Source organism: Periophthalmus magnuspinnatus, chromosome 1 (genome assembly GCF_009829125.3).
Source record: "Periophthalmus magnuspinnatus isolate fPerMag1 chromosome 1, fPerMag1.2.pri, whole genome shotgun sequence".
Classification (NCBI taxonomy): Eukaryota; Metazoa; Chordata; class Actinopteri; order Gobiiformes; family Gobiidae; genus Periophthalmus; species Periophthalmus magnuspinnatus.
The window spans coordinates 16,341,085-16,365,536 of record NC_047126.1 but is presented as its reverse complement, the minus strand read 5'-3'; the positions used below and the strand labels follow the sequence as shown (position 1 = coordinate 16,365,536).

Here is a 24,452-nt window from a genome sequence, read left to right as displayed (position 1 = left end):
GAGGTATTTTTAGCAGCTAAATTCATGTGATATAATGTTCTTTGGAACACATTCCAGGCATATGTTCTGCCACTGGCCCGTTCATAATAAGGAAAGCATGTCAGGTGTCTTATAGAACTTGTTTAATTTTTCCTGTCAATAGAGAAGAGTGAGGCCTCTAGTCTCCCCCAGATGCTAAAAATTGTTATTTCTTCTATTACTGTAAATATACTGTGCTAAACAAAGACCAAATTCACTCTTAAATATAGCTATTAAAGCAACATTTTACACCATTGTATGAGTATAATATTACACTATTATTCAACATTATTACAGTACACTATTGTACAAATGCCACTATTTCTATAGACCTACATTTTAAACATGTGTGTTTTCAGTTCTAGTCATTGGTTCATGAATCTTATTTACTATTTATTTCCTCGGCTACATTTTATTTGTTTTCTCAAGATCTAGTTATTGAAGGCAGTGGACAACCACAACCCCAGCATACATGTTTCATTTTTAATACATATAGGGCTAATATTATGTTAAATCATAAAGGGCATCTTTTACCACATGTATCATATTTAACCCCAAAATGTAGGCAATGCTTTAGCTTTGTATACATTTTATTGACATATACATATACTACATTTTATATATAAAACAATTACAACATAAATGGTTATCCATGGTTTAGTTAAGATTGTTTTTATTTATTCTTGTAATCTTGACAAAGACTGTTTTGTCCCAACCCATGTTCATTTGTATTCATGCAGACAGATTTCATTTGCTGTACACATAACAAATATAGTGATAACATAGTACAGAAATGTTGAGAACGTCATTATATTCAGCAACAATAAACACAAAGTACTGTAGCTTAAACAATCAACATATTTAATAAAAAAAATTCACTCAACAATTCAACAACTTAAAGATTTAGCTTCTTCTAAAACATATTCTAAAACTTACACATGCCTGGATTTATAAAAGAAGTATTTTCTTCTAGTCTTTGGAACGAGAACATTTGGCTCAAGCTACATGAATAACCCAGCATTTACCATTCTTTGCTGCCTCTTATGGGTGGTGTGTGCATGATTACAATCTCTGTTTATATGAGATTTAAGCATCCCCTTATTTCACATCTGTAGTCATTCTACAGTTGATTTTACAATATGTTATGTGCCTAAGGGGTTCAGCTACACCTTGTTTGGTTTTGAACATAGCACCAGTTGACAACCAGTTTGTATTGTTTATCATTTAAACCTGTACAGACTGTGAGGGAGATGCAGAGTCTAAACTGAACAGTCTCTAGTTTTAACACTGCTTGTATTCCATAACACCAGGCCTAGTGTCAGCTCCGGAGTGTATACAGCTGCACTGTTTAGATGATATTTACTGTGGTTATGAGTGACATCTTTCACCCAAGGCTGTTGCAGATGTTTGCACATGTGCTCATCACTTTAGACCAGCTCCACAGAACCTTACAGTTAAGTTACACTTAAGTCATTGTTTTAATACATCACAGACACGTTTGAAATTTTTATCAGGTGTGGTGAAGTTTCTTGGTAGAAAATCTGCATTTCTTCCTTTAGATGGATATTGAAAATGAGTCGAGGTGTGTCTTAAAACATTTGAAGTGAAATTGGCATCCAGCGGATGCTGTGGGAACATGATTAGACTATCAGCAGTGTACAGCATTTAGCCCCGCTCTGCTTCAGGCTTTTGGACAACAACTGTTCACAGTAACTGTAATGTGTCTCTGTTGGGTTTTTAACCAAATGTCTGTCAAGGATATCATTTTCACTTTGGTGCAGTAAAACGCAACAGCGTAGCATTTGGCAGTTTAACACAGGAGATTGTGGGTTTTTTTTATTCCACTCTTCATCAGTTCATCTCAGCAGCCTGCCATTTGTGGAGACCAGCTTAGGTGTAATTCAACATTAGAGGGTCGTGACATGAAGTTGTTGGCTACAATATTTAAAAACTGCTAGCTATAAGCCTACTAATAACCATATAGAACCTTGGAAAGGCTTAATTTATGTCATCTGTTTTATTTTAATATTTTTGGAGAGTTTAGACTAGACAAACACATTTTGCCTACTTATGTTTATCACATCTTAAACATTTTTTGCCACTTGTATTTCAGAAGCACATGTCTAAAAACATTCTCAAGTTCACAGAGCCAAAACAATATACAACAAGTGCTCAAAAGACTCACAACACCCTCTCACACACAGGAAAAATAAAATAGCAAAACAGTCAATGGTTTCCTTTTTGTTTCATAAGCGCAGATACCATGACCCCGTCATGAGTCAGGCTTTGCGGCAAAGTCCTTCTCCAAGTGTACAGCTCCTATAAGCACCAGTAGAATTCAGCTGATTCTGCTCTCTCCACAACACCCCCTACAGTTCAGTCTCTCAGTGTAGCCGACACAAGCTGGTGGCAGTCCAAGTCCCCCCGAAGTTCCAGGGGTCCCGGGATCCTCAGACCAGTTTTGGGATCCACACACCAGCACTTTCCCCTTTGGCCGTCGCGGGCAGGGTGGCACTAAAGCAAGGCACAGAACAGCAGATTGGTACAATATAGCAAAAACTAAATCATATGTTAAATCTGTGTGAAACAAGAAAAAAAATATTTCTCCACATTTTATCTTGAGAGCAGCCTTTTGTTTTAACTGGATCCCCATCATATTATGTCTTATTTGTTTAAAAGATGCACTATGTAACTTTTCTGTTGGAGGGTCCAGCATCTACTTGTCGCCATGGAGATGTTATTGCCTTGAAAGTTAAACAGAATGGCATACTCTATCTCTGTGAAGATAAGCAGGTGGAAATATAATACAAGGAAATATGTTTATAAAAGATGTCAATAAATAATGGCCAACACATAGCAGACATTCACAGATTCCTCCCAAAATATTTCATGTTTGAATGGACTTTCATATTTTATATAAAATCATTAAGTCTGCTGTAATACTGTCAATATTAGTATTATTCTAGACTACTGGATTTTCGATGAGGGGTTTGCAGTGTTGCAGTGGGTTGACTGCTCACCCACTAACCAGAAAGTTGCCAATTATCAAGCTATTGTCTTGATGAAGCCAAAGAGAAGAAGTTTAAAGTCTAAGTAAGCCTTATTTGTTCCATTGGAACAAAAAGTTCAAATACCCTGTCGAGAAAAAGGGAACAGAAATTCACACCGTCGGCTGAGTAACCATATGGGACTATTAGAGAAGGTCAAACAAGTACACAAGCAAATTAGAGTACGTGGGTGTTGTAAGTAAGGAGATGAATAAGGAATGGCATACAGAGCTGACTGTAAGGTTTTTTTTAGGCCTTTTACACTGTTACAGAATTAAATGTGCTTATTTCCACTTTTCAGATTACACATATATGTCCCGTCAGCATAATTTGTGTTTTATCATTTTTGCTTTTTAAACTTCTGTGGCAGAGTTAGTAAGTTTGATACAGTAATGGTTCCTCTATCTATACTTGATATTCAGTGCAGATTCCAATACCACAATGATGACACGATATAATATAATTACATTTTCACATAAGAGCCATTTATTCAATATTATCAAATGGTCTTTTACTAGTTCTGACCAAGATCATTTCTAAAACATTTCAGGAAAGGTTCAATTTTGTTTTATTTATGTTATTTTCTTCATTAACAGTAATTGTCCAAATCTACTTTTGACACAAGTTTCAGTATTGATTAGTATCTGAGTAATGATTTTTTTTTTTCAACTCTAATGACTAAAATTGCAACCAGTTCAAGTAATGATTTCAGCAGGGTAGGCATCTGGTATAAAAATCTGACAAAAACTGCTGTCTAAGCAAAAAAAAAAACAAAAACCCTGCATTTTCTATTTAACAATAAACATTTTGTATCCTTGACTCCCAGCCATTATGCACTTGGAAAATTTTATCATTAACCAATAAAACTGTGAAGTTAACAGTTTAAATAGTTGCTCTGCCGTGAAATCATTCCCAGTCGTCCCCGGTGACCTGCATTTCCCCAATGGTTTTTATCACAAACAGTAAACAGATGCTTGTGAATACGACCTTAAAAGTTCATGGCAGGTTTATATGGTTTTCTAAGTATTACTAAATATTTATCATAGTTTTACATTAGTCAAGCAGTGGTTTGTGGGGAAACAAAGTTGAGAAGAAAAGTACAAAAACACAGTAAATAGCAGTGAGTTCTAAAACAGCTTGTTCATGGCATTTTAAAAACGTATTTTATTTTTGATTTTTTCATTTGATTTTCAATATAAATATGTGTTCGCATTTGTATCAGTCAGATAGATTGTCCTCTAAAGATCATTCTGTGAAAACATATTTTTGATGTATTTGTGCTGCACACGGTGCTGGTGTGTGTCTGCTAGTTAACAGGCCATATGCCTTAAACACCTTTTTGTGTGGCACCTTATCTACACCTGCACACAAGATATGGACCTAAATTTTCATTTAACAAAATAAAGGTGTTGTCATTTATTTTTATTAGTCTAATCATAACTATTTACAGTTTCTCTTGTTAATGTTATGGTGGCTAGGCAATTGTTATGGAATTATCTCTACACATACTGCCCATGTCCAACCAGGAAGTAAAATTACAAACTTCAACAAAAATAAAAAAAAAATAGACAAAACAAGGCAATATTTTAGTAAAATCTTAAATATAACTCTGTTAACTATGTTTAGTGTTTAGTTTAGCCTGTCATATGCACTTTAAACCATGTTACAAAATCCACACATGCACCACCCAACCACTTACTTTCCCTTATCACACTGACTCTGCTCTTTGACTGCTCCACAAATCCACACCTGCGCCTTATCTACAGTTTTTTAATCCCTTTCTTGTGACTTTACTCTCAACATTTAACTTTTGAAGGAGCAACTGCACCTAAGATTTTGCTCATTGCATGCGACAAAGGAATGAAGCCATTACAGTTAAGAAGAGAAGCAGTGTTATGCACATACGCACGTCAGTGTTCTCAATTTTCTCATATAAATCACGGTTTTATGCGAGCTTAAATAAACAGGGGTCTTGGCATTAGCTGGTCTCATAAGGCAGTCATTTGAAACATGTTGTGTTGATCTTGAACTGAATTTAAGACAATAGTTTCATCTGTTGCGTTTGAGCTTTTGGACCCTAGACACTGATGTGGTCAAAGGGTAGTGGGTTTAACACACAAAATGATTTTTTTTATTTTTTTATTGGTGCTGATTCAGTAAAATGATCCTCAACTGGTGAAGTCTTGTAACTCTCTGCAGAGATAAATCTTCACGCTCCAAGTGTGGGACAGTTCTTTCTTCTTTTTTTCTATTTGATTGATTATTGATGTTGATGTTATCGTCAAGTAATACTGTAGTTCATAAATACTTTGCAATACAACTTGTGATTTATTTTTAACTAATTAGACTGTTATGTGAAATATATATCCTGGTAGATTGAACAGTTGCTCAAGACTGCAAAACTTGACAGACCAACCTGTGCACTGCCTGGATTGATTACAAGAAAGCCTATGACTTAATGCCACGCACATGGATCACTGAATCCCTGGAGCTGTACATCAACAGGACTTTAAGAGCCTTTATTGCAAACTTGATGAGGTTGTGGAAAACCACCCAAGAGGCCAATGGCAAGCCACTTGCACAAGTGACCATCAAATGTGGCATATACCAAGGAGACTGTCCCCACTGCCGTTCTGAATAGGTCTGAACCCCCTAACCCCCCAACAATACTGGCTATGGATACCGACTCAGGAATGGGGCCTGCGTCAGTCACCTCCTCTACATGGATGACATCAAGCTGTACGGTAAGAATCAGACATCGACTCACTGATCCACACCACCAGGATCTACAGCACAGACAATGGGATGTCATTCAGGCTTGAGAAGTGTAGCCGTATTCCCAAAGAGAGGGAAGGTAGTCTACACAGAACAACAGCAGACATTGAAGACAGTTACAAGTACTTTGGTATCCCACAAGCAAATGGCAACCTTGAAGAGGAACCAAGGAAAGCAGCCACGGCCAAATACCTCCATCAAGTAAGGCAAGTCCTAAGGAGTCAGCTCAATGGCAAGAACAAGATCCAGGCAATAGACAGCTACACCCTGTCAGTAATAAGTTACTCAGCAGGAACCATAAGCTGGCGAAAAGAGGAGATACAGACCACAGACGTTAAGACACGAAAGCGCCTGGCCATGCATGGCAGGTTCCATCTCAAATCCAGCACCCTGAGACTGTACTCGAGCCGTAAGGTCGAGGTCGAGGACTAGTGAGTGTGAGAGCCACTGTCCAGGATGAAACATCCAAGATCCATAAGTACATCAAGGACAAGGCCCCAAGCAAATGTCTCAGACAGTGGAGCACAGAGGAAGAGGTGCTGTAGGCACCGTCATGGGAGGACAAGCCCCTGCACGGGATATACCACCGGAACATAACTGAAGTGGCTGATATCAAGAAATTGTACCAATGGCTTGAGAGAGTGAGCCTGAAGGACAGCACAGAGGCACTCATCCTGACTGCACAGGAGCAGGTCTTGAGCACAAGAGCAAGAGAAGCCCAGATCTACCACACCAGCCAAGACCCAAGGTGTAGACTGTGAAAAGAGGCCTCTGAAACAATCTAGCACATAACTGTAGGGTGTAAGATGCTGGCAGGGAAAGTATACATGGAGCGGCATAACCAAGTGGCGGGGATAGTGTACAGAAACATCTGTGCAGAGTACGGACTGGAGACCCAAAGATCAAGGTGGGAAACACCTCCAAAGGTAGTGGAGAATGATCGAGCCAAGATCCTGTGGGACTTCCAGATACAGACTGACAGAATGGTGATGAACCAACCGGACATTGTGGTGGTGGATAAAAACAGAGCAAAGGCCTTGTGTCCACACGTTGTAGTACCAAGTGATGGGAACATCAGGAAAAGGAACTAGAGAAATACCAAGGGCTCAGAGAAGAGCTGGAAAAGACCTGGAAGGTCAAGGCATTAATGGTGCCCATGGTCATCAGAGCACTCGGGACCCCCAAACTGGAGGAGTGGCTAGAGCAGATCCCAGGAATATATATATATATATACTTATTTGTGCTGTCCCTCTTGTTTTGCAGAGCACTGACCTGTTTGGTATGGAAGTCTCCATTCTTGTCGCAGTTCGGGATGGGGATGGTGAACAGGTCATCATGGGTACGAGAGTTTGAGGCTAGTCGGTCCAGTGCCCTCTGCAGCTCCGCACGACATGGAGCCTGCCCAGGAGTGAGAAATACATTAGGTACGATAACTTAATTTTAATTTTGTGCATAGGTTATGCAGGTCTACAAGCTAAATCAATCCAAAAGGTGCTCTACGTAACTTTTCTAGTCAAGGGTCTGCTACCTGCTTTTCTTGATATCCCTTTGCTTTAAACAAAATGGCATTAATCGTATCTATCTCCATGGAGTAAATCAGGTGATACCACCTGGCCTGGTTATAGGCTGGATCTGTGGAGAAGCGAGTCTACTCACAGTAATTAAATTCTTGTGTTTAGATGGGTATTTCTGAGCAATAAAAACAGCCATAGCAAAACAAAAATGCTAGATATTTTTAAGGCCAGACAGTAGAACATTCCAGGCATAGTAATAACATCTCTATGGGAATCAGCAGATGGTGGACCCAGCATCATGTACACTCAATCCACTCTCTCTCTCTCTAAATTATCAAGATGGAAATATAAGCTGTTGAAAATCTATTTCTCTCTTCTGGGTTTTGTGCCACATGCCCTTCCTGACACAAATAGCTGATATATTGGCACATTGTGACTTGAGTGGGTGAGGTGTCTTACCCAATCATAGAATTTAATATGTTCAACTGGCAAAGGATAAATAATTTCATTGAAAAACATTTAGAAGCAGGATTGTAACTTCAAATATGTAACTTTTCTAGTGTCCACCACCTGCTTACGCTACATAGAGGTGTTATTAGTCTGTCTGGAATGTTCCATAGTACATCAGTTATGTATCTAGCTTTTATTAAATTACATGTGTTTTTATTGCTAAAAATACCTTGACAAACATGCATTATTACAGTCCATGGGCTTGCCTTGCCACAGAGCTGTGATACCATTTGCTTACCTCCATGGAGATGGATAAGTTTAATGCCATACTGTGGAATTCTCCAGGCAAAGCAATAACATCTATAACAACTGGCGTAGATGATGGACCCTTCCTTCAGAAACATTACACTGTGTATCTTTAATGTAAGTCGTAGAAGTATTTAAGAACTGTCTCAAAGTAGTAACTATCTAAACTAATGAGGTGAACCGGAACTCAGTCTAATGACCTTTGGTTAAGGGGCGTATGCTGTGGCCTAAAGTCCGTTCTAGTTTCTTTACCAGCTCCATGTGGCTGGAGTTAGCCTCTTGGAAACATCTTCACATGTTTCATTTGAAAAATGCTGGTTTCAGACAGTTTTGGACCTAGATCAAAATCTTTTCATAATTTTTCTACTTGTGCTGCTCCTTGGCCCTGCATTGACCTTTCCTCAAAAATTGTATTATTAATATCATTATTCATAGCCAACCATTTGTTTCACCTTTTGTTCGAAGCTGTCTTAAATTTGAAGGTTTGTTTTTGACTACATTTTCAAACATGTATTAGTTTGTAACATTTGGTAAAGAAGTTTGTAACTATTGTATGATATTTGTGGATATAATTTACTTTTTACATAGCAATAACAATGGAAATACCACCTCTCTCCCTAGCTGTTACTGTTGTTTATAATGCACCCATAATACAAATTGTTTATTAGACAGAAAAACCTACACTGTTATACCAAATTTTTCACATTAATCAGCAGCAACTGTGACCAGGTATGAAATTAAAATCATGTAGAATTAATGTTAGCAATGAATAAGACAATTGTAATTTTTGCATGTTCTCCACATATAGGTTAGTATAAATTACACTTTTGTCTCAATTCAAAACCACATATGTATTTTATATTTCTCAAAGTACTTGACATGTATCATTTGCAGCTATTTCATTCACACTTAATCTACTCTAAGACAAGTTTAGGTGAAATCTTCTTGGGTGGCCACCTCCCATAATGTCTCTATGCTTGACATATGTGTGTTTATGTTATATATTACTGTGTTACAGGAATGCAGCGCCGTGGTTTCAAATGGGCCTGTTTCTTATTAATGGGGATGTTAGGATTTCAGACTAGCCCACGTTAAATCCACAGATGCCATAATGGTGTCAAAGCACACCTGTATTTTGTTTCACGTTGCTACGATTAAATGTTACGGCTTTTAAATCAGTAATTTGTACAATTTATAGCCCGACTGCAACGCTTATGTGAGTCTACAGTGATAAATCCTAATCTGAACCACCTGCTGCAGACTGGGCTAAACCATTATCCATTATAGCATTGTTTCCAGTAAAAAACACAACAGGAGGTGCATTTGATTTTCTCACCAGCGCAGCCTTGGCCTCCTCTCTGCCCATGTTCCTCTGGTTTGTGGGTTTAGACGGGTGCCGGGCGAGGGTCTTCTGTATGCAGCGCTTGTCTTGAGGGCTGCAGCGGATATTACTGTTGTTTGGATGCTCAGGGATGATCTCCTCCTGCCGCTCCAAAGCTGAAGAGAGAGAAAAGGAAATATAGAGGTTTAAGCAGAGGACAAGAACATTTTAAAAGATGTACTATGTTGAATAATTTCATAAGGACACTCACAGTAATAAATGCAAAGCAATATACTGCTACAGAAAATATCACGAGAAATGATAATTTTTAAAGTCATTTATACCAACAATAACCATGAAGCAGGATAATAGGATAAGTAAACTCTTTTCTAATTGTACAGTGTTAAAAGCATGAGCTGCAAGTAAATAGCCAAATAAAACACGCACTCATGGATGTTGATTTAGCTCTCTACAGATAAAAACTTATAATACAAAAAAATAACTCAAGAGTTTATCCACTAGTACAGAGGAAAGGCACATAACGATAAATACTGCACCCCAAAATATATTGTTAAATGATCACACTTTTATATAGCTTCAAGGCACTCAAAACGCTTCTCATCAAGGAACCACTCACCCATTCACACAGTGTATGCAAACACTGGGGGCAAAGTGGGTTAAGTGTCGTGCCCAAGAACACAATAAACCTTCAGATCAGTGGACAAACAACTGAGCTACCTTTGCCCTATATACCGTTTTGTCTTTCTGCTATAGAACGATTGGTCACTTTATTAATTATTGTACGGTAACCAAATGACTATGATATGATTTGCATAGGTGAAAGACAGTAATTCACTCTCATATTTTTAAGTCGTAACACAGCATAGCGATTTCATCTTGCCTCACATCAAGAGGATCCATGTGCATGTTCTCCCCCCATGTTCTCCGAGTAGCTTTCCTCCAAGTGTTCCAGTCTCTAAAAATATGCACAATAGGCTCCAGCTAGGTACTCCTGGCTGACCATAAACCTATACAGAGCAAGAAGCAAACTCAGTCAGACACTCTTCTGGCAAGTTGCTTCAGTGCCACTGAAAATGCAAACTTCTCAAGAGTATGATTGCATGTTGTATGCAGGCTGTTCTCTTGCATAATACCAGACCACTAACTGCAATACAGATAAAATAAGATACCACTTTATTAATCCTGAAAGAAATTCTTGAGGCGTAGGAGCAGATAAAAGATTTTTATCTGCTAGATTTTAGTTTGATTTCTGCAGATCATTTGTAATTTTAGTGTCATTACAGCCAGGGTAAATGGTGGAGATGTAGAGCAGATCCTTGTGTGTCCTTGGATGGAACATCCAAGAGACCAACCCTGTGAAATATAGGCCATGAATGAGGCCAGGTTAACCTCAAGGACAGTGGAGTGCTGTCTGCTCCGGTAATACCACCCTGTAACAACTGCTGAACAAGGCCTGCAGAATATTAGAAAAGCATGCAATTTGCTGCTACTCTTTAGGATACAATAACCTATTCTGCTGTTTAAGATAATAGAACCTTTCTGTGTCCCACAGAAATTCCAGTGTTGGAATGCAAAGTTCAAGAACATTGGGAAATATGCAATCAGAAATCAAGATAATAACTATTAACAAAAAACACTGTGCGGTACAGCAAATATACAAAGCTACAACAGTATTATGTACAACGACGATGATTATGTACAATATTATGTAGAACTAAAAAAATATAATTGTCATTACAGTAATTTCAGTTCAGTTCTGTTTATGTCACATACACTTTGCTTTGTTGTTCACAGAGTAAGACTTCAAAATGCTGGTCACATACTGACCTATTTGACAATGGGAATATGAAAGAAAATGCATGATTTTCTTGTTGTTTAGTCATGGCGTCAATAATCGTGAATAATCTTGTTTCTATTGTGACATCCTTAATGCTATCAATCTAACTCTAATCTTAAGCCTTTGCAAAAAACTGTGAAACAAGCTGCATGCAAGTCAAATAGGACATTTTGAAAGTATTCTAGGACTTGCCCTTTTCAATGAGTACTTCCATACACACCTAAGATTAGGTTTAATTAAATACAACTGACATTAAATAGCTTCAATATCTGAACTGCATGAACCAGTACTAACCCTGATCTACCTCAGGACTTAGCTCCATGTGTCTGGAGTTAGCTTGTTTGGCCACATGGTGCTCATCAGTATTAAGAAATACCTGGATTCAGGGAATAGTTCTTTATCAAAATGGATTACATTACTTCCATTGTTTCTTGGCAGACTCCTGGTCTTTCCTCAAAATCAGAAACATCTATTATCTTTATGTACTCTATTTCTGAGGTGCACTGCACTTTAAAGTAGGCATGCCAGTTAGCTATATATTAACAATGTTCCAATTCAATGCAAAATATGACCATACCGATATTAAATGCCATGTATTTTGTGTTATTCAAATTATTTATGGTCTCCTTGGAATTTCATTTAGTGTTATTAAAGCTTAAAACTTTAAATGAGGCCAAAACAATAGCTTCTATGATTAGAAGCCGGTTTTGATATAGTCAATTTTAGGTCAGGTGTATATCAATTAGATTATCATATATTAGGATGAGCATTTTTAATAAGATTTTAGAAAGAAGCACAGAAAGAAAATAGAGCTGCACATATAATATCAGAATCACATCAAAATCGCAATTTGACATGGTACAATTATCTAATCCCAAAGGCTTTTATTGTATAAATAACAGAATGTTCTCTGCAAAGAACACAATACCTTGTGCACTCTGAACAGAATTCTACTTGTTAAACACATATCGCAAATCGCAATATCACAATCCAAAATCATGAAGCCCTACAAAAAAGATCATCCCCTATAGAGCATCTCATGACCCTTCCCTCCTTCTGACTTTTTGATGTCTTCTCAACTTGAACACAACCTACTGGCAAAATAAACCTACACATTATGTTTTGGTCTGAGCCAAATTCACCTATAACCCCATACAAAGTTAGCCTGGAGGCAAGCAGCTGCATCCACAGGAAATGCCCCCCTCCTCCTGTTTTATTCTCCACAACAGTCCCCGCCCCAGTGCCAGATGGAGACTGTTATTTGCCCTGTCACAAGTGGGTACAGCTTTGGTTTTGCCCCGGGATCTACTCAAAACGTTTCAACTAAAGATTACATTATGTTCTGTCTTTCTCTCAAGATGATCCTGCTGCTCACCTGTGGCTTATGAACTTGGCAACGTCTTATAACCGCAGCGATTTTACAAGCTGGCACTAAATTCAAAGAGGCTCATTGACAGTTTTACCATCTTGAAGCCCTATTGTGATCCACATATCCAGATCCCTGCCCTGGTTTCTATCCGAGGTGACTGGTTTGTATCCAGTTCAATGCTGCTGGCAAGAAGAGGAATAGTGAATAGTTTTCTCCCCTAATCTTGTGCATTGCAGTGATTTTGGATATGAGCAAAGTTTAACGAAGGACAGACAGGCTTTTGTGGTTGTTCCCCTCGTCTGGACGTTTTACTTGGAGACTGAAGTTGACTGAGTTTGTCCTATAAGAGTTGTTGTTGGGGAAGTGTGTCTTGTTTGTTGTTGTATTTTGACACATTTACGTTTTATCAGCACTTTTTTTTTTTATGTTTTAAGGTGCACTATGCAACTTTTCTAATGGGGGTCTGCACCATTAACATGCATTCTTAGACAAACTTTATTGATCCATTCCATTGAAATAAAGTCAACACAGTACCTTAAAATGTACAATATAAGAGTTCTTAATGACAAACAAGCAAATAAATGTTTGGAAAACTCTATATAAACTCTAAGAAATGGCATCCATGTTGACAAGCCAGTGGTGGATATAGGATACATATAATGCGCTTTTAGTTGTACAGTAGCATTCACTTCAGTTGGATAAATTGGTATTTGAATCACAGCTGAAATCTGAATGCCATTAGCTGTGATACTGAAGATACGTCATATTGTCATACAAAGTAGGGCTGCAAAATTTTGGAAAAAAATATTCATCCTGTAATAAGAATATTTGAATATGCTTCTAACATAAAACAAGACAAAACAAAAAAAAAAACAAAAAAAAACCAACCTCTGAAATCTGAATTGGAAGATTTGCATGTACAAATAACCTCATTTTCTTCCAGATCAATGCTATCTCAGGGCAGTCACTGTGGGTCAGAGGTGGCATGTCCTGTTTTCTGCTGCTGCTGTTTTTCCATGAAGGAAGCTGGAGCTCTTTGGTTTCGTTTGTTTGTTTCTGCCATATCTCAGTGTTTTATTATGTGCTGATAGTGTAGTCCATGATACAGGTGCACGGAGGAGATAACAGCTGAAGAGGGTAATGGACATTTGGACAAGAATATTTAATTTGGTCCAGTAATGTCATTCTAAACGTAAATGTAATGTAGCGTTAGGGTGCGATAAGTCTCAAGTACAGATATAGTCCTTTACTCAATTCATTGGTTATTATATAAGTCCTTATTAGATTATAAGGATTTATATGGACCACAGCGGAGAGGAGAAAGCATGGAGCGAGTTATCTGGAGTTTTGGGATTTACAGAACAGTATACTTCCCTGTATACATACAGTAGTTCCTTTTAGTGTAATCCCATTAACATTGTCAGATTGTAATTTATTTCTGTCTCAACAACACAAATAACATTATATCATGGTAACCCAGTTGGGTGAAAGTGCTACACAAGACTGTTTTGGAACATAAATAGTAGAATGAAATTGAAATTTGCATCCGCTACTGGAAATGTACGTACTCATTACAATATATCATAACAATTTGATAGATGATAGTGTTTTCAGTTCTAACTTACCACACACATTCAAGCTTCCTGGAAAGACACCTTAAGAATTGAAGATATCACTGACATCTCATATTTTAAAGTAACACCAAATGTTTTATCAAATTCCAGTTTATATGGTGTGAGTTTAATGCAGGAGCCAAAAGAACAGACGAGAGTGTGATGTCTGAGATGTGTTCTGATATCTCATAAGTCACACAGGCATTTTGAGGATAAGGTTTCCACTTGTTTTGCACATAGTAAAATATTGGTCTTTGAAAGGTATTTGGCTTGCATTCATGTACATACAGTGTCAGAATTTGATCTATAGCTACAACACATAGCCAACCTCTGAAATTAACAATAAATAATGTAGTTAAAGGTGGACTATGGAACTTTTCTGATGGAGGTTCTGCTACCTGCTTAGTAATGGAGTAATGGAGATGTTACTTTGCATGTGTACTTCAGAAAATGCAAAAATGTAATGTCATACTGTTGAACATTTTTGGGCAAAGTAATAACAACCATGGAGACCATGAAGTAGTGGACCACGCACAACGAAATTTACATAGTGGACCTTTTAATATTTTTATTCAGGTTTCTGTACAGAATAACTTGCCTCTGTTCAGATTACATGATTAGTTAACAATCAGTGTTGTTTTGTTAAGAGCCACAATATTTCATCATTATACTTCAGTTTGATGATCATTTTGTAATTTACTACCACGCTCTGCCAATCCTCACAAAGTTGACCCCAATACTGGAACAAATACTTTGACGTCAATTATGAAAACTCCTAGTTTTTTTTTGTCTAAGTTCATACAAAGTGAATCTCATTCACTTTCCAAAATGAAAGAACACTGTGTAACCTGGAAGACTTGCGTTAATATTTCAAAAATCCCTCAGCCATTTTGAGGATAACTTTTCCAAAATGTTTTGCACAAGTTCAAATATTGGTTTCTTGAAAAGCTTTTGGCTGCTGCTACAGAAGTTGGTTCGGCTTACAACCAAAACCTCCGCTTTCCTCCGTCAACAGTGGACAGAGCCAGAGCTGTCAGACTGCTTCCAGCCAGGAGTAGTCTTTGTATCTGCGAATCATCATACATTTGTTGTTGTGGTCCACGTTTAGTTTGTTCAGGACTTCACCAGAATGTTCCAATCTAAACTGTCCTGCTGTGCAAAACATATCCAAAGGATAATGAAACAGTGGAGGAATTGCCTTTCTCTTTGAAAAATACTACAATAACATTTCAAACAATCACTAATACTGTAACCCAGGATGAAGTCAATTGGCATCGTCATCAGAGATGGGTAGAGTGGCCAAAGTGTACTCAAATAAGGGTAGAAGTAAAAAGTATTTGTAGAAAATACTAATTGTGTACTGAGTAACTAACATCTGATTTATAGTTAAGCTTAGATGCAGGACAGTTGAAACATGAAATAATGCACAATTTCTGGTATTCATAAAGAATAGACCCCCCAAAACAAAATCTAAATCTAAATGTCATGCATGAAATCCAGATGTTTACATAATTTAATGTTGTCTGCATAAACAGTTTGTCACAAAGAATTACAAAGAGTAACTAAGCGTAATCAAAACCTTTACTTAAGTACTAAAAATGATTCAAAATGTATGGTGTTAGTAAACTAGTCAGACAAGACAATTTACTTAAGTAACTGAGTACTACCCACCTCTGATCTTCATTGGAAGCAGTTTTTCAAGGAACGGATAAGCTTTTGCGTTCTAGTCATTGCAATCGGATACACATCATTTCACATATTATTAAATTGTGCCTATTACTTTTGCTGGCAAAGGTGCTGCCTCTATTGTTATGCAATCAATGACTCAGCCCTAACTCACTGATAACTGAGCTATTATACTGAAAGCAAGAATGTTTTGGGTCAAGCATGGTTCAGCTGGACGAAAACAAAGCTTGTTTTGGAAAATAAAGTGTAACATGATACCCTCTCCCCTGAACTTTAGAGTTTAGGAGAATTTCTCAAATCAATACAGTATGGTTGTTGTAGCTCTTAAACATGCTTTGATCACACAGTACACGGACACTGAGTCTAAACAGAAGTCTTTCCAAATATGCACAGAACTACACAATTACAGATTTATTGTCTGTAGTAATTGGGGAAATTCTGGCACTGACAAACAATGGCTCAAGATCAATCACTTTGTTAGTTTCTACAAAGAGAGGGGTAAATTGGAGCATGTTATTGGAAGCTATTCATTTATCAAGAAGTAGAAACATGCTGTCTATATTCTCTGATTAACGACGATTTCAGTTAAATATTGATAAGGTGCTGATGCTATTGCTGACCCGTTTGTTTTTGTGGGTCACAATCAAGCAAAAAGTTTAAATTTGTTTTTTTAAACTTTGTGCCAAATGCACAATTAACTCATTTGTTTTGTGGTTTTGAAAGCATAAATACTGCAAAATTATGTGTTGAGGGCATGAATAATATGGTAAGAGGCACAAGCACATACATCTTAAGCATTTCTAAAAGTACTTTTACTATTGGCTAAATGTAAACTAGGGAATTTTGATGAATTCTCATAGAAAAGTCAGTTATTGGGTTAACAATTGACTACAGAAAAAAATATAAGAATTGCAGAATTTGGATTACCATTATATTGTGACAGAGGGACAGATATGCCTACTACTTTCACATGGGTTAGTGATATTGTTCTATTATACAACAATCAGTTTGGACACCTGTTTTGTTTATGCACAAAAATGTGTTGTACTACAATTGGTCTTTCACTTTGCATTTTAAACCTTAGATTGGATGTCTGATTTTACATATGTCAGTTTTCCATATCATCTGAGCTTCTTGTTGATCAAAATAATAATTTTTGAGCTCTTTTTTCTCAGTATATAGATTTGATGACTTTATTGAAAACTAAATTCCAATGATGTTCAATGTACAATTTTTCTTGCTTGTTTTATTTTAGGAAATGGGTCAATCCCAGAGTTCCTGGTTTAACTGTACTGCTTATGGAGGGATGATGTTTGGCTGTTTTGTGTCTTTCTAAGCTCCAGCTTTAGAAAGGGTCTCTCACAAAGGACAGCAATTAGCTAATCACATTATCTCGTGCAGCAGAGGCCCAGCTGAACAAATGCAGCTCTGCATCCAATGTAAGCAAACAGACAACAGTGGTACATCTGTGCACTGTGTTTTAGGAAACTCCTCTCTAAGAATTAACAGGAGGCCGTGTCTTTAACCTCAAATGTAATGAGGTTTGCATTAGGGCTCAGTTTTATTTTTTTCAGCTTACGTTTTTTCTCAAATAGTTAAATTTCAATTTTCGATTTGATTTGTTTTGAATGCAGTGAATGCTTTTTCTAAAGCACAAGAAATTTCCATTTATTTGTTTTTAAAATGTTGGTATTTTTATAGACTCTAGATTCCTTTATAAAATAAAGGGAAAGACGCTACTTACCACTTAGTCCCTTTGCTCACTCTGATATTTCTCCATGACAGAAAAACAAGGATCGTCACATACAGACAGTTGGGTTTTTTTGCATAAGTATTTGCCTCCGATTACGCCATTGATTGGGAAAAAAAAAAAAAAAAATTCTGCCAGTTGTTTCTATATGGTTCTCATTCAACAAAATACCTTCTAAAATATTGGTATCTTCCATCAGTGTATTTCTTATGTAAAGGACATTTTTGAACTAGAAGAAATTAAAGTCCGCTACAGTCTCTTTAATATGTACACTCTATACTTAGACATTGTATTGGCAAAGTTGGCTCTTTATATGTTCCACTGTTTATGCAGTGAATGTGATATCAGACATCTGAATCAGTTTGTAAATAATATCATGAATCAGGAAGGAGGAAGAAGCCCATGAACTTGACACCGGGCCGGATGCAGACGGAACCAAAAACATGCGCTACTTTTTTATTCCCAGAACCGAAACGAAGAAAGATTCAGTGAATGGGAAGCATAGACATAGACAGCATAGACAGAGAGATCAGTATTACTGTGGAAATAAATTCCAAAGTTGAAAGAGGCCAAGTGAGTGCAGATCAAGTTTAGACCTGGTTTCAGCTTGTTTAATACAAGTACTGGCTTAGTCTTGGGGTAGAACTCACTTGATCCTGGTTTAGAGCTAGTTTGGTGCTTGTTTGATACACTATTTCATTTAATCTCATTCAGTAATCATTCTTTTAGGTTGTTTAGTTTAGATCTGTGTTAGTCATACCATTGTTTAGACCTGATTTTGCATAGGTTCCATTCAAGTTTTAGTAATAATAATAATGCATGTTTTATATAATGCTTTTCCAGACACTCAAAATCACTTTACAATACTGTGGTGGTAAACTACTATTGTAGCCACAGCTGCCCTGGTGCAGACTGACAGAAACAAGGCTGCTAATCTGCGGCAGCATCAGTTACTCACTCAAAGATTAATATACCTTCATCTGTGGGTGAACAGTATGCACTATAGAGCCACTGCTGCTCCACTCATATGGCACCTGGTATTTCCAGCGGTCTCCCATCAAAGCACTAACCAGGCCCAAATTGGTAGTATTGTTTAGTCCTTGTTTCAATCTACTTTGGTCCTCTATATATCATTTTATTTAGTCATAGTTTGCAATGGACAGATTTGTGTTCCTGGTTCCTGGCTGTATTCAACTTTTGGACTGCTGAGTTTCTGCTTTATTCTCTTGATTTTTATAGTTTAGACTCTCATAGGTTGTACGTACTGTGAAAAGTTTTAGAAATATACTTTTATCTCTTTTTAATGACTTTTGCTTGTGAAAATTTTATTTCACCAACCCACATTCAAATTCACCATTTCAAATTCTCCTTCTCCATGCTTTTCTCTGTCTTTTTCATTACGAATTCTGTTGGTTTTAAGAAACACTCTTTCTATTTTTATTCCCGTTCGCTCACTGTTGCTAGGAGTGGGGCAGTGTGTATTCAGGAGGTGCACCCCCTTGTTTAATAATGCATAAGTACTGGTGAAATGTGCCACAAAGGAAATCTAGTGCTTCAGACCGGAGTTTCTCCCCTATCCCCAGAGCCATTCTGATTGTCTACAGCCTATGCACATTATATTAGTTTACATTGGTTTATACTGGTTTACATTCTTATACAGTGCTGCCCAGAAGAATACATTTACAGTGTGATTTAATAGGCAGAGCTCCTTGTTTTGTTATGACAGACTACACTGGATGAGAAGCAGCATTGAGGTCAACAAACCCAGCACTCTGGTTTTGTATTTTTAACACACCTCATGAACCCAAAAAGTGCACAATATCCAAGCTATAAATCAGTAAGAAAAGTGATTTAATTATAACTTCACTTATTTACAATTTGGATGCTAAATTTATTTTTAAGTTAGGATATTCATAATGTCCATAAAAAATAATGTTCTAGCAAGAAACAGCTTGATCCAGGCATATTGTGTCAAAATACTTGGCAAATAGGTAACCGATGTTCATGCATTTGTACTTAGAGCTAATTTGCAACCCCCATCCCTGGTTAGGCTTTTAAGTTTATAGACAACAACAGGTCTAAAACATCAGAAAATGATGGCAGAACAGGCTAATAGACTGCTGAAAGCTTAAAGAAAGTATGGCCAAAATGTTAAACATAAGCAACTTGTGTCTTTGGGGAAGATGCTTGACTTCACCCATCTTGTCATTGTATAAATGTGTGTGTGTCTGAGTGGCAGTGGTTGGAGGGGCCATTGTCAGAGACTAATTGCCATACTTCTGTCAGTCCATCCCTGGGCAGCTGTGGATACATACTTACCACTGCAAAGTGTTGTGTGAATAATGCTAAATAAGCTGCATTGAGTATCATGAAAGGCTCTAGAGCAGGGGTGTCAAACACATTTTCACTGAGGGCCACATTAGTAAAATGGCTGCCCTCAAAAGGCCAGATGTACTTCTTTTTTAATTTGTTAATTAACTGTTTCTATATTTATTACTTATTCAAATTACAAATATTGCATATGCATTTGCGTAGATGTAAAAAATATGGCTGTGTAACTGCGTATCTCCTGATAAAATGACATTTTAAGATCATCATACCTTTTAATTTACCCTGTCGAGGGCCACATAAAAGGATGTAGAGGGCCACATTTGGCTCGAGGGCCTTGAGTTTGACACATGTGCTCTAGAGTGTATCTCCAAAGTAATATCATTATTATTATATTTACAGCAATATCAATTATTAGCTTAACTTAAGCCCCAGTAAATGAAGAGGTGACTAACTATAGCCAAAAAAATTGTCTCAAACATTTTAGGATGTTATCTTGCTAACTAGCACACATAGCCTTTCCATTTATAGCAATTTCTAATACCACACTGTAACATTGTAATGAATAGTTGCATTGAAACCAATTACATATGAGACCTTTAACTCAAAACTCTTATGTTAACTGAAGAAGCGTGAATTTACAAAGCTGAGCCAAGTGCGCCCAGCCTTTAGTTTTTATCAGTCTCTAAACAGCTTTCCTCTTCTTTCTGATTCCATTTAGTCACGCTATGTGCCGGCCGAACCTACCCCGGCCCTGTGCACGGACCAGAAGGCTCTCATTTCAACTCTGGCAGTGAGAGTGGCGATGAGCTCATCCTTTTCAATGGGCTGGACCATGTTGTAAGGCTTGTTAGTTAGGGCTAGTGTTGTTGGGATGGGTGGGGGTGAGGAGAGTGAGAAGGGGGTGGATCCATAAGCCAGAGGGGAACAGATGCTACACTGGAGATGAGCGCCCTGGGACCTTTATATGGCACGAGCTTAGCCAAACCTTTGGTGTTCTTGTGTTGCCGAGGGATAGCCCCAAAACCATTAGCAAGTGTGTGGGAGAGCACTAACTAGATTATATGGGAGATATGAAAGAGACATCTTTGCAGGAAACACATTCAACTATTGACGTATTGTGTTTAATGGAAGTCAGATTGTAAATTATAGAGTGAATAATACTTTTGATGGTTCATATATATATATGGTATTGAACTCATTTGTCTCCACAGAAACAATAGGCATCCCACCAGGGCGGAAGTTACAAGTCAGGTCTGTGGAGAAGCCACTCTGTTGACAAATGAATGCCATATATTTCAGGCAAAGCAATTACATCTCCATAGAGACAAGCAGGTGGTTGCCCCCTCACCAGAAAACATACATAGTTACATAGTGCACCTTTAAAGGTCATAGACTATAGACCCAGGTGTCCAAACTATAGCCCTTAGACCAATTTTTATTAGCCCTCAGGCCTTCTGCTAAACTGGCCCACCTGATCATAAGCAATAACTTTTACAGCAAAATGTATGTGTTTGTACAACTATAACCTCAAAAACAGAAATTGGTGATTCAAGCCTTATTACAAGTATGGTGGTTCTGTCGAAACCTGAACAATCGACTGTATTGACAACCAGCCTGTGGTCAAAGATTATACTGGCTTCAGTGAAGTTCTGCAACTTCATTAAATTCAGATGAGACACTCCACAGTGGAAAATATAGAAACCTTTGCAAGAAGAGGAATTTTGTAATGCAGAACTGGCCTTGAATAGAGTCGATAATGAAGATATGACATGGGATTATGAGTTGGACATGTGCAGTAACAGCTAAGAGAGGGAGAAAGAGACAGAGGGGGAGAGAGGAATGAGAAAAAGAAGAGTGGAGAAAAAGGGAGGAAGAGAAAGAAAAAGAGGAGAAGGGAGAGGGAGTAACACAGCGTTGGTGAAGGAGCACAAGTGAATTACTGATTGCAGAGAGCTCTAATAGCCCCAGACTGGCCACACTCCATTACAGCCATTTCATAGGGCAGCTTTTATTACCCTCTCCCATTACCAACACACACACACAACCTCATACTTCTACCACAATGCCTCTACCTGCACATAAAGTTCAAAGGGGTTATTAACCAAATACACACTCGTTATTAAAATGTATACACTCATAAAGTTTCATTACATATTAAAATACAAGGGCGTCCACAGCTGTCGGCAAAGCCAGTACTGTTTTACATGGCCCCCTCTCATAGTGGTTATAAGGCTCAGAGCTGACCTACCATTATAGGGGCTGGAGTGTGTTCACGCTCTGTTTAGGAGCTAAGCTGTGATTAGGGTAAACAAGCAAGACATTGTCACACCCCCTGAACTTTGACCCCTAAGTGCTGCAGGTAAAAGCCATATAGAGTAAAGGCAGGAAAAACAGCTGAGAGCAGAGATGTGGATATGTAGTTTGTTTGTTTGTTTGTTTTGGAGTTATTTTCATTGTAAATATACTTTTAATAGCTCTACTTAGCCTCATCATGCCTGCACCCAATGTTTTGATTATGATGGTGTTTTAAATAGCATAATAATTGGATTCTGAATTACAAATACAGCTTGAATACAAATTTACCTCACTGAAATATTTTAGATGTTTTCAAATTGGGTAAATTTTGAACAAGCCAAACATATAAGAAGGGCATTTTCTAACCAAGGGTTCATAGATAGTGTACAAACAATGACTGTCTATTAAGACAATTGAGAATAGCAAAACACATACTTGTATTTTGTAACTGTTTAATCCACATAATAAACTGAAGCATGTCGTGATGGTAATCTAAAGTACACATGACAGGTTACACCAACAATTTCATTAAAACTTTTCCTACTTTGACAATTTTGGTGAGGTTTATAATTTGACTTCCTGGTTGGAAAAGGCCAGCACCATGGGTAGGGGTGATTCCATAACTGTTACCTATACGGTAAACAATGGCCAAAGCTTGTCTCATTTGTACAATAGTTACTATTTGATTAACAAAAATATATGAAATATATGGCATCATATTAATATTGGTAGGTGAAAGTTTAGACTGCCAGAGAAATTTGTTCCTTGCCCATAACTTTCACCTGACTTGTAAGGATGTCATTTTGTTCTATTTGGATGTAGTACCTCTATGCATCAATATAACACGCCACTATGTAATGTAATTTAAACGTTTGGTTTTTTTTTGGTTTTTTTTTTCAAACTTTCCTTCAAAAACAACCACTTGACCGGTGAAAAATAGGAAACATTGAACAGTTATGTTCCAACCAAATTAAGTAATTATTAGAAAAACATAAAAACCCAGTATATGAACTTCAAGTCTCTAATACAACTAAACTATTTATTATCTGAATGTGTCTCACCTGAGTTGTCCTCCAACTCCCTTTCGTCCGTGCACACCCCCTGACCGTGCATGAGCAAGTGCAGCGGTCTCTCCACTCCTCGGGGTGGGTAACAGCGGAGCCCTGTGCCACACCGGGGAGAGTACACCCCGCAATGCGCCCCTTTGGGCAGGGCACAGGTGGGGCAGCACCCGCACCCAGGCTCCCTCACTGTCTCCTCGCACCCGTCTGGCAGGCGACAGGTGGCTAGCTTCTCCTCTGTGCAGATGGGACAGCGTATAGCCTGGTCCGAAAAACCCAGAGCGGCAAGGGACAGCGCAAACCAAAGTGTCCCTAAGCTCCAGCAGGACGGAGCTCCACGCGTCATGGCAGCCCCTCACCTGCGCTCAAGCTTAAGATAAGGTGAAGTAGATCTTCTTTTCCTCCTTCTTCAATAGTCACTGATTCTTGCACCAAAAACGATTAAAATACAGTTTAAAAGAGCACTGCTTTGTCTCTGATATTTTCTGAAGGTCTCAATTACAGGGACACAATGCCACAGCTGTGCTGCCACTTTTGCTCCTCTGATTCAGTTTCACAATTGAAATTGAACCCGACGCTTGGTCAGACTTCGCTGGTGAGTACAGGTGACACCAGCTTCTTTAATCTTGTCATGGGCAGTTGCAGAGTGGTTATCCTATCCGGCATGCACAGGCTAGTCTTGCTTTAGAAGTCAGCTTTTTGCAGAAATCAAAGTCCAGTTGTTAATGTTGCAATAGCTGTGGGTGAGTTATCTTGCTGGTCTGTGCAGAGCAAAGGACTGGCTCAATGTGAGTGACTCTGCTTGGACTTTATACTGGTCTAAGGACACACCCCTTTTGTATGAAGTGAGAGAGCAGAGGCAGTCTATTCCCTCTACCTCTCTTCTGTCTCACTGCTGTAAGAGAAAAAAACACTTGTTCACATGCATAACCATCTAACCATGAATTTTATTATTTTTTCAAACCTCAGATGTCTTTTTAATGATTGCTCTAAGCTTTCAGATTAATTCTGGAAAAATAGCATGTCATTAGCAACAACAAAATTCCTCCTCCTTTAAT

The 24,452-nt window shown here is 37.9% G+C and overlaps 1 protein-coding gene across 1 annotated transcript; it reads right to left on the bottom strand.

Annotated features, from left to right (window-relative positions):
- Positions 1–593: 593 nt before the first annotated feature.
- Positions 594–24,208, bottom strand: LOC117375792 (insulin-like growth factor-binding protein 4). Its single transcript, XM_033972117.2, has 4 exons — positions 23,395–24,208; positions 9,447–9,607; positions 7,113–7,238; positions 594–2,532 (listed from the first exon to the last, which is right to left on the bottom strand). The coding sequence occupies exons 1-4, from the start codon at positions 23,738–23,740 to the stop codon at positions 2,395–2,397; spliced, it is 771 nt and encodes a 256-aa protein (XP_033828008.1). The 5' UTR covers positions 23,741–24,208; the 3' UTR covers positions 594–2,394.
- Positions 24,209–24,452: the final 244 nt, after the last annotated feature.

What these genes read in the sequence shown, in the direction of transcription:
- LOC117375792 (XM_033972117.2), bottom strand. Translation starts at nt 23,740, where the DNA reads ATGACGCGTGGAGCTCCGTCCTGCTGGAGCTTAGGGACACTTTGGTTT. An exon ending in GGAGTTGGAGGACAACTCAG is followed by an intron (nt 9,608 to 23,394) that starts GTGAGACACATT and finishes CTCTCTCTTCAG; the next exon opens with CTTTGGAGCGGCAGGAGGAG. An exon ending in AGGAGGCCAAGGCTGCGCTG is followed by an intron (nt 7,239 to 9,446) that starts GTGAGAAAATCA and finishes ACTCCTGGGCAG; the next exon opens with GCTCCATGTCGTGCGGAGCT.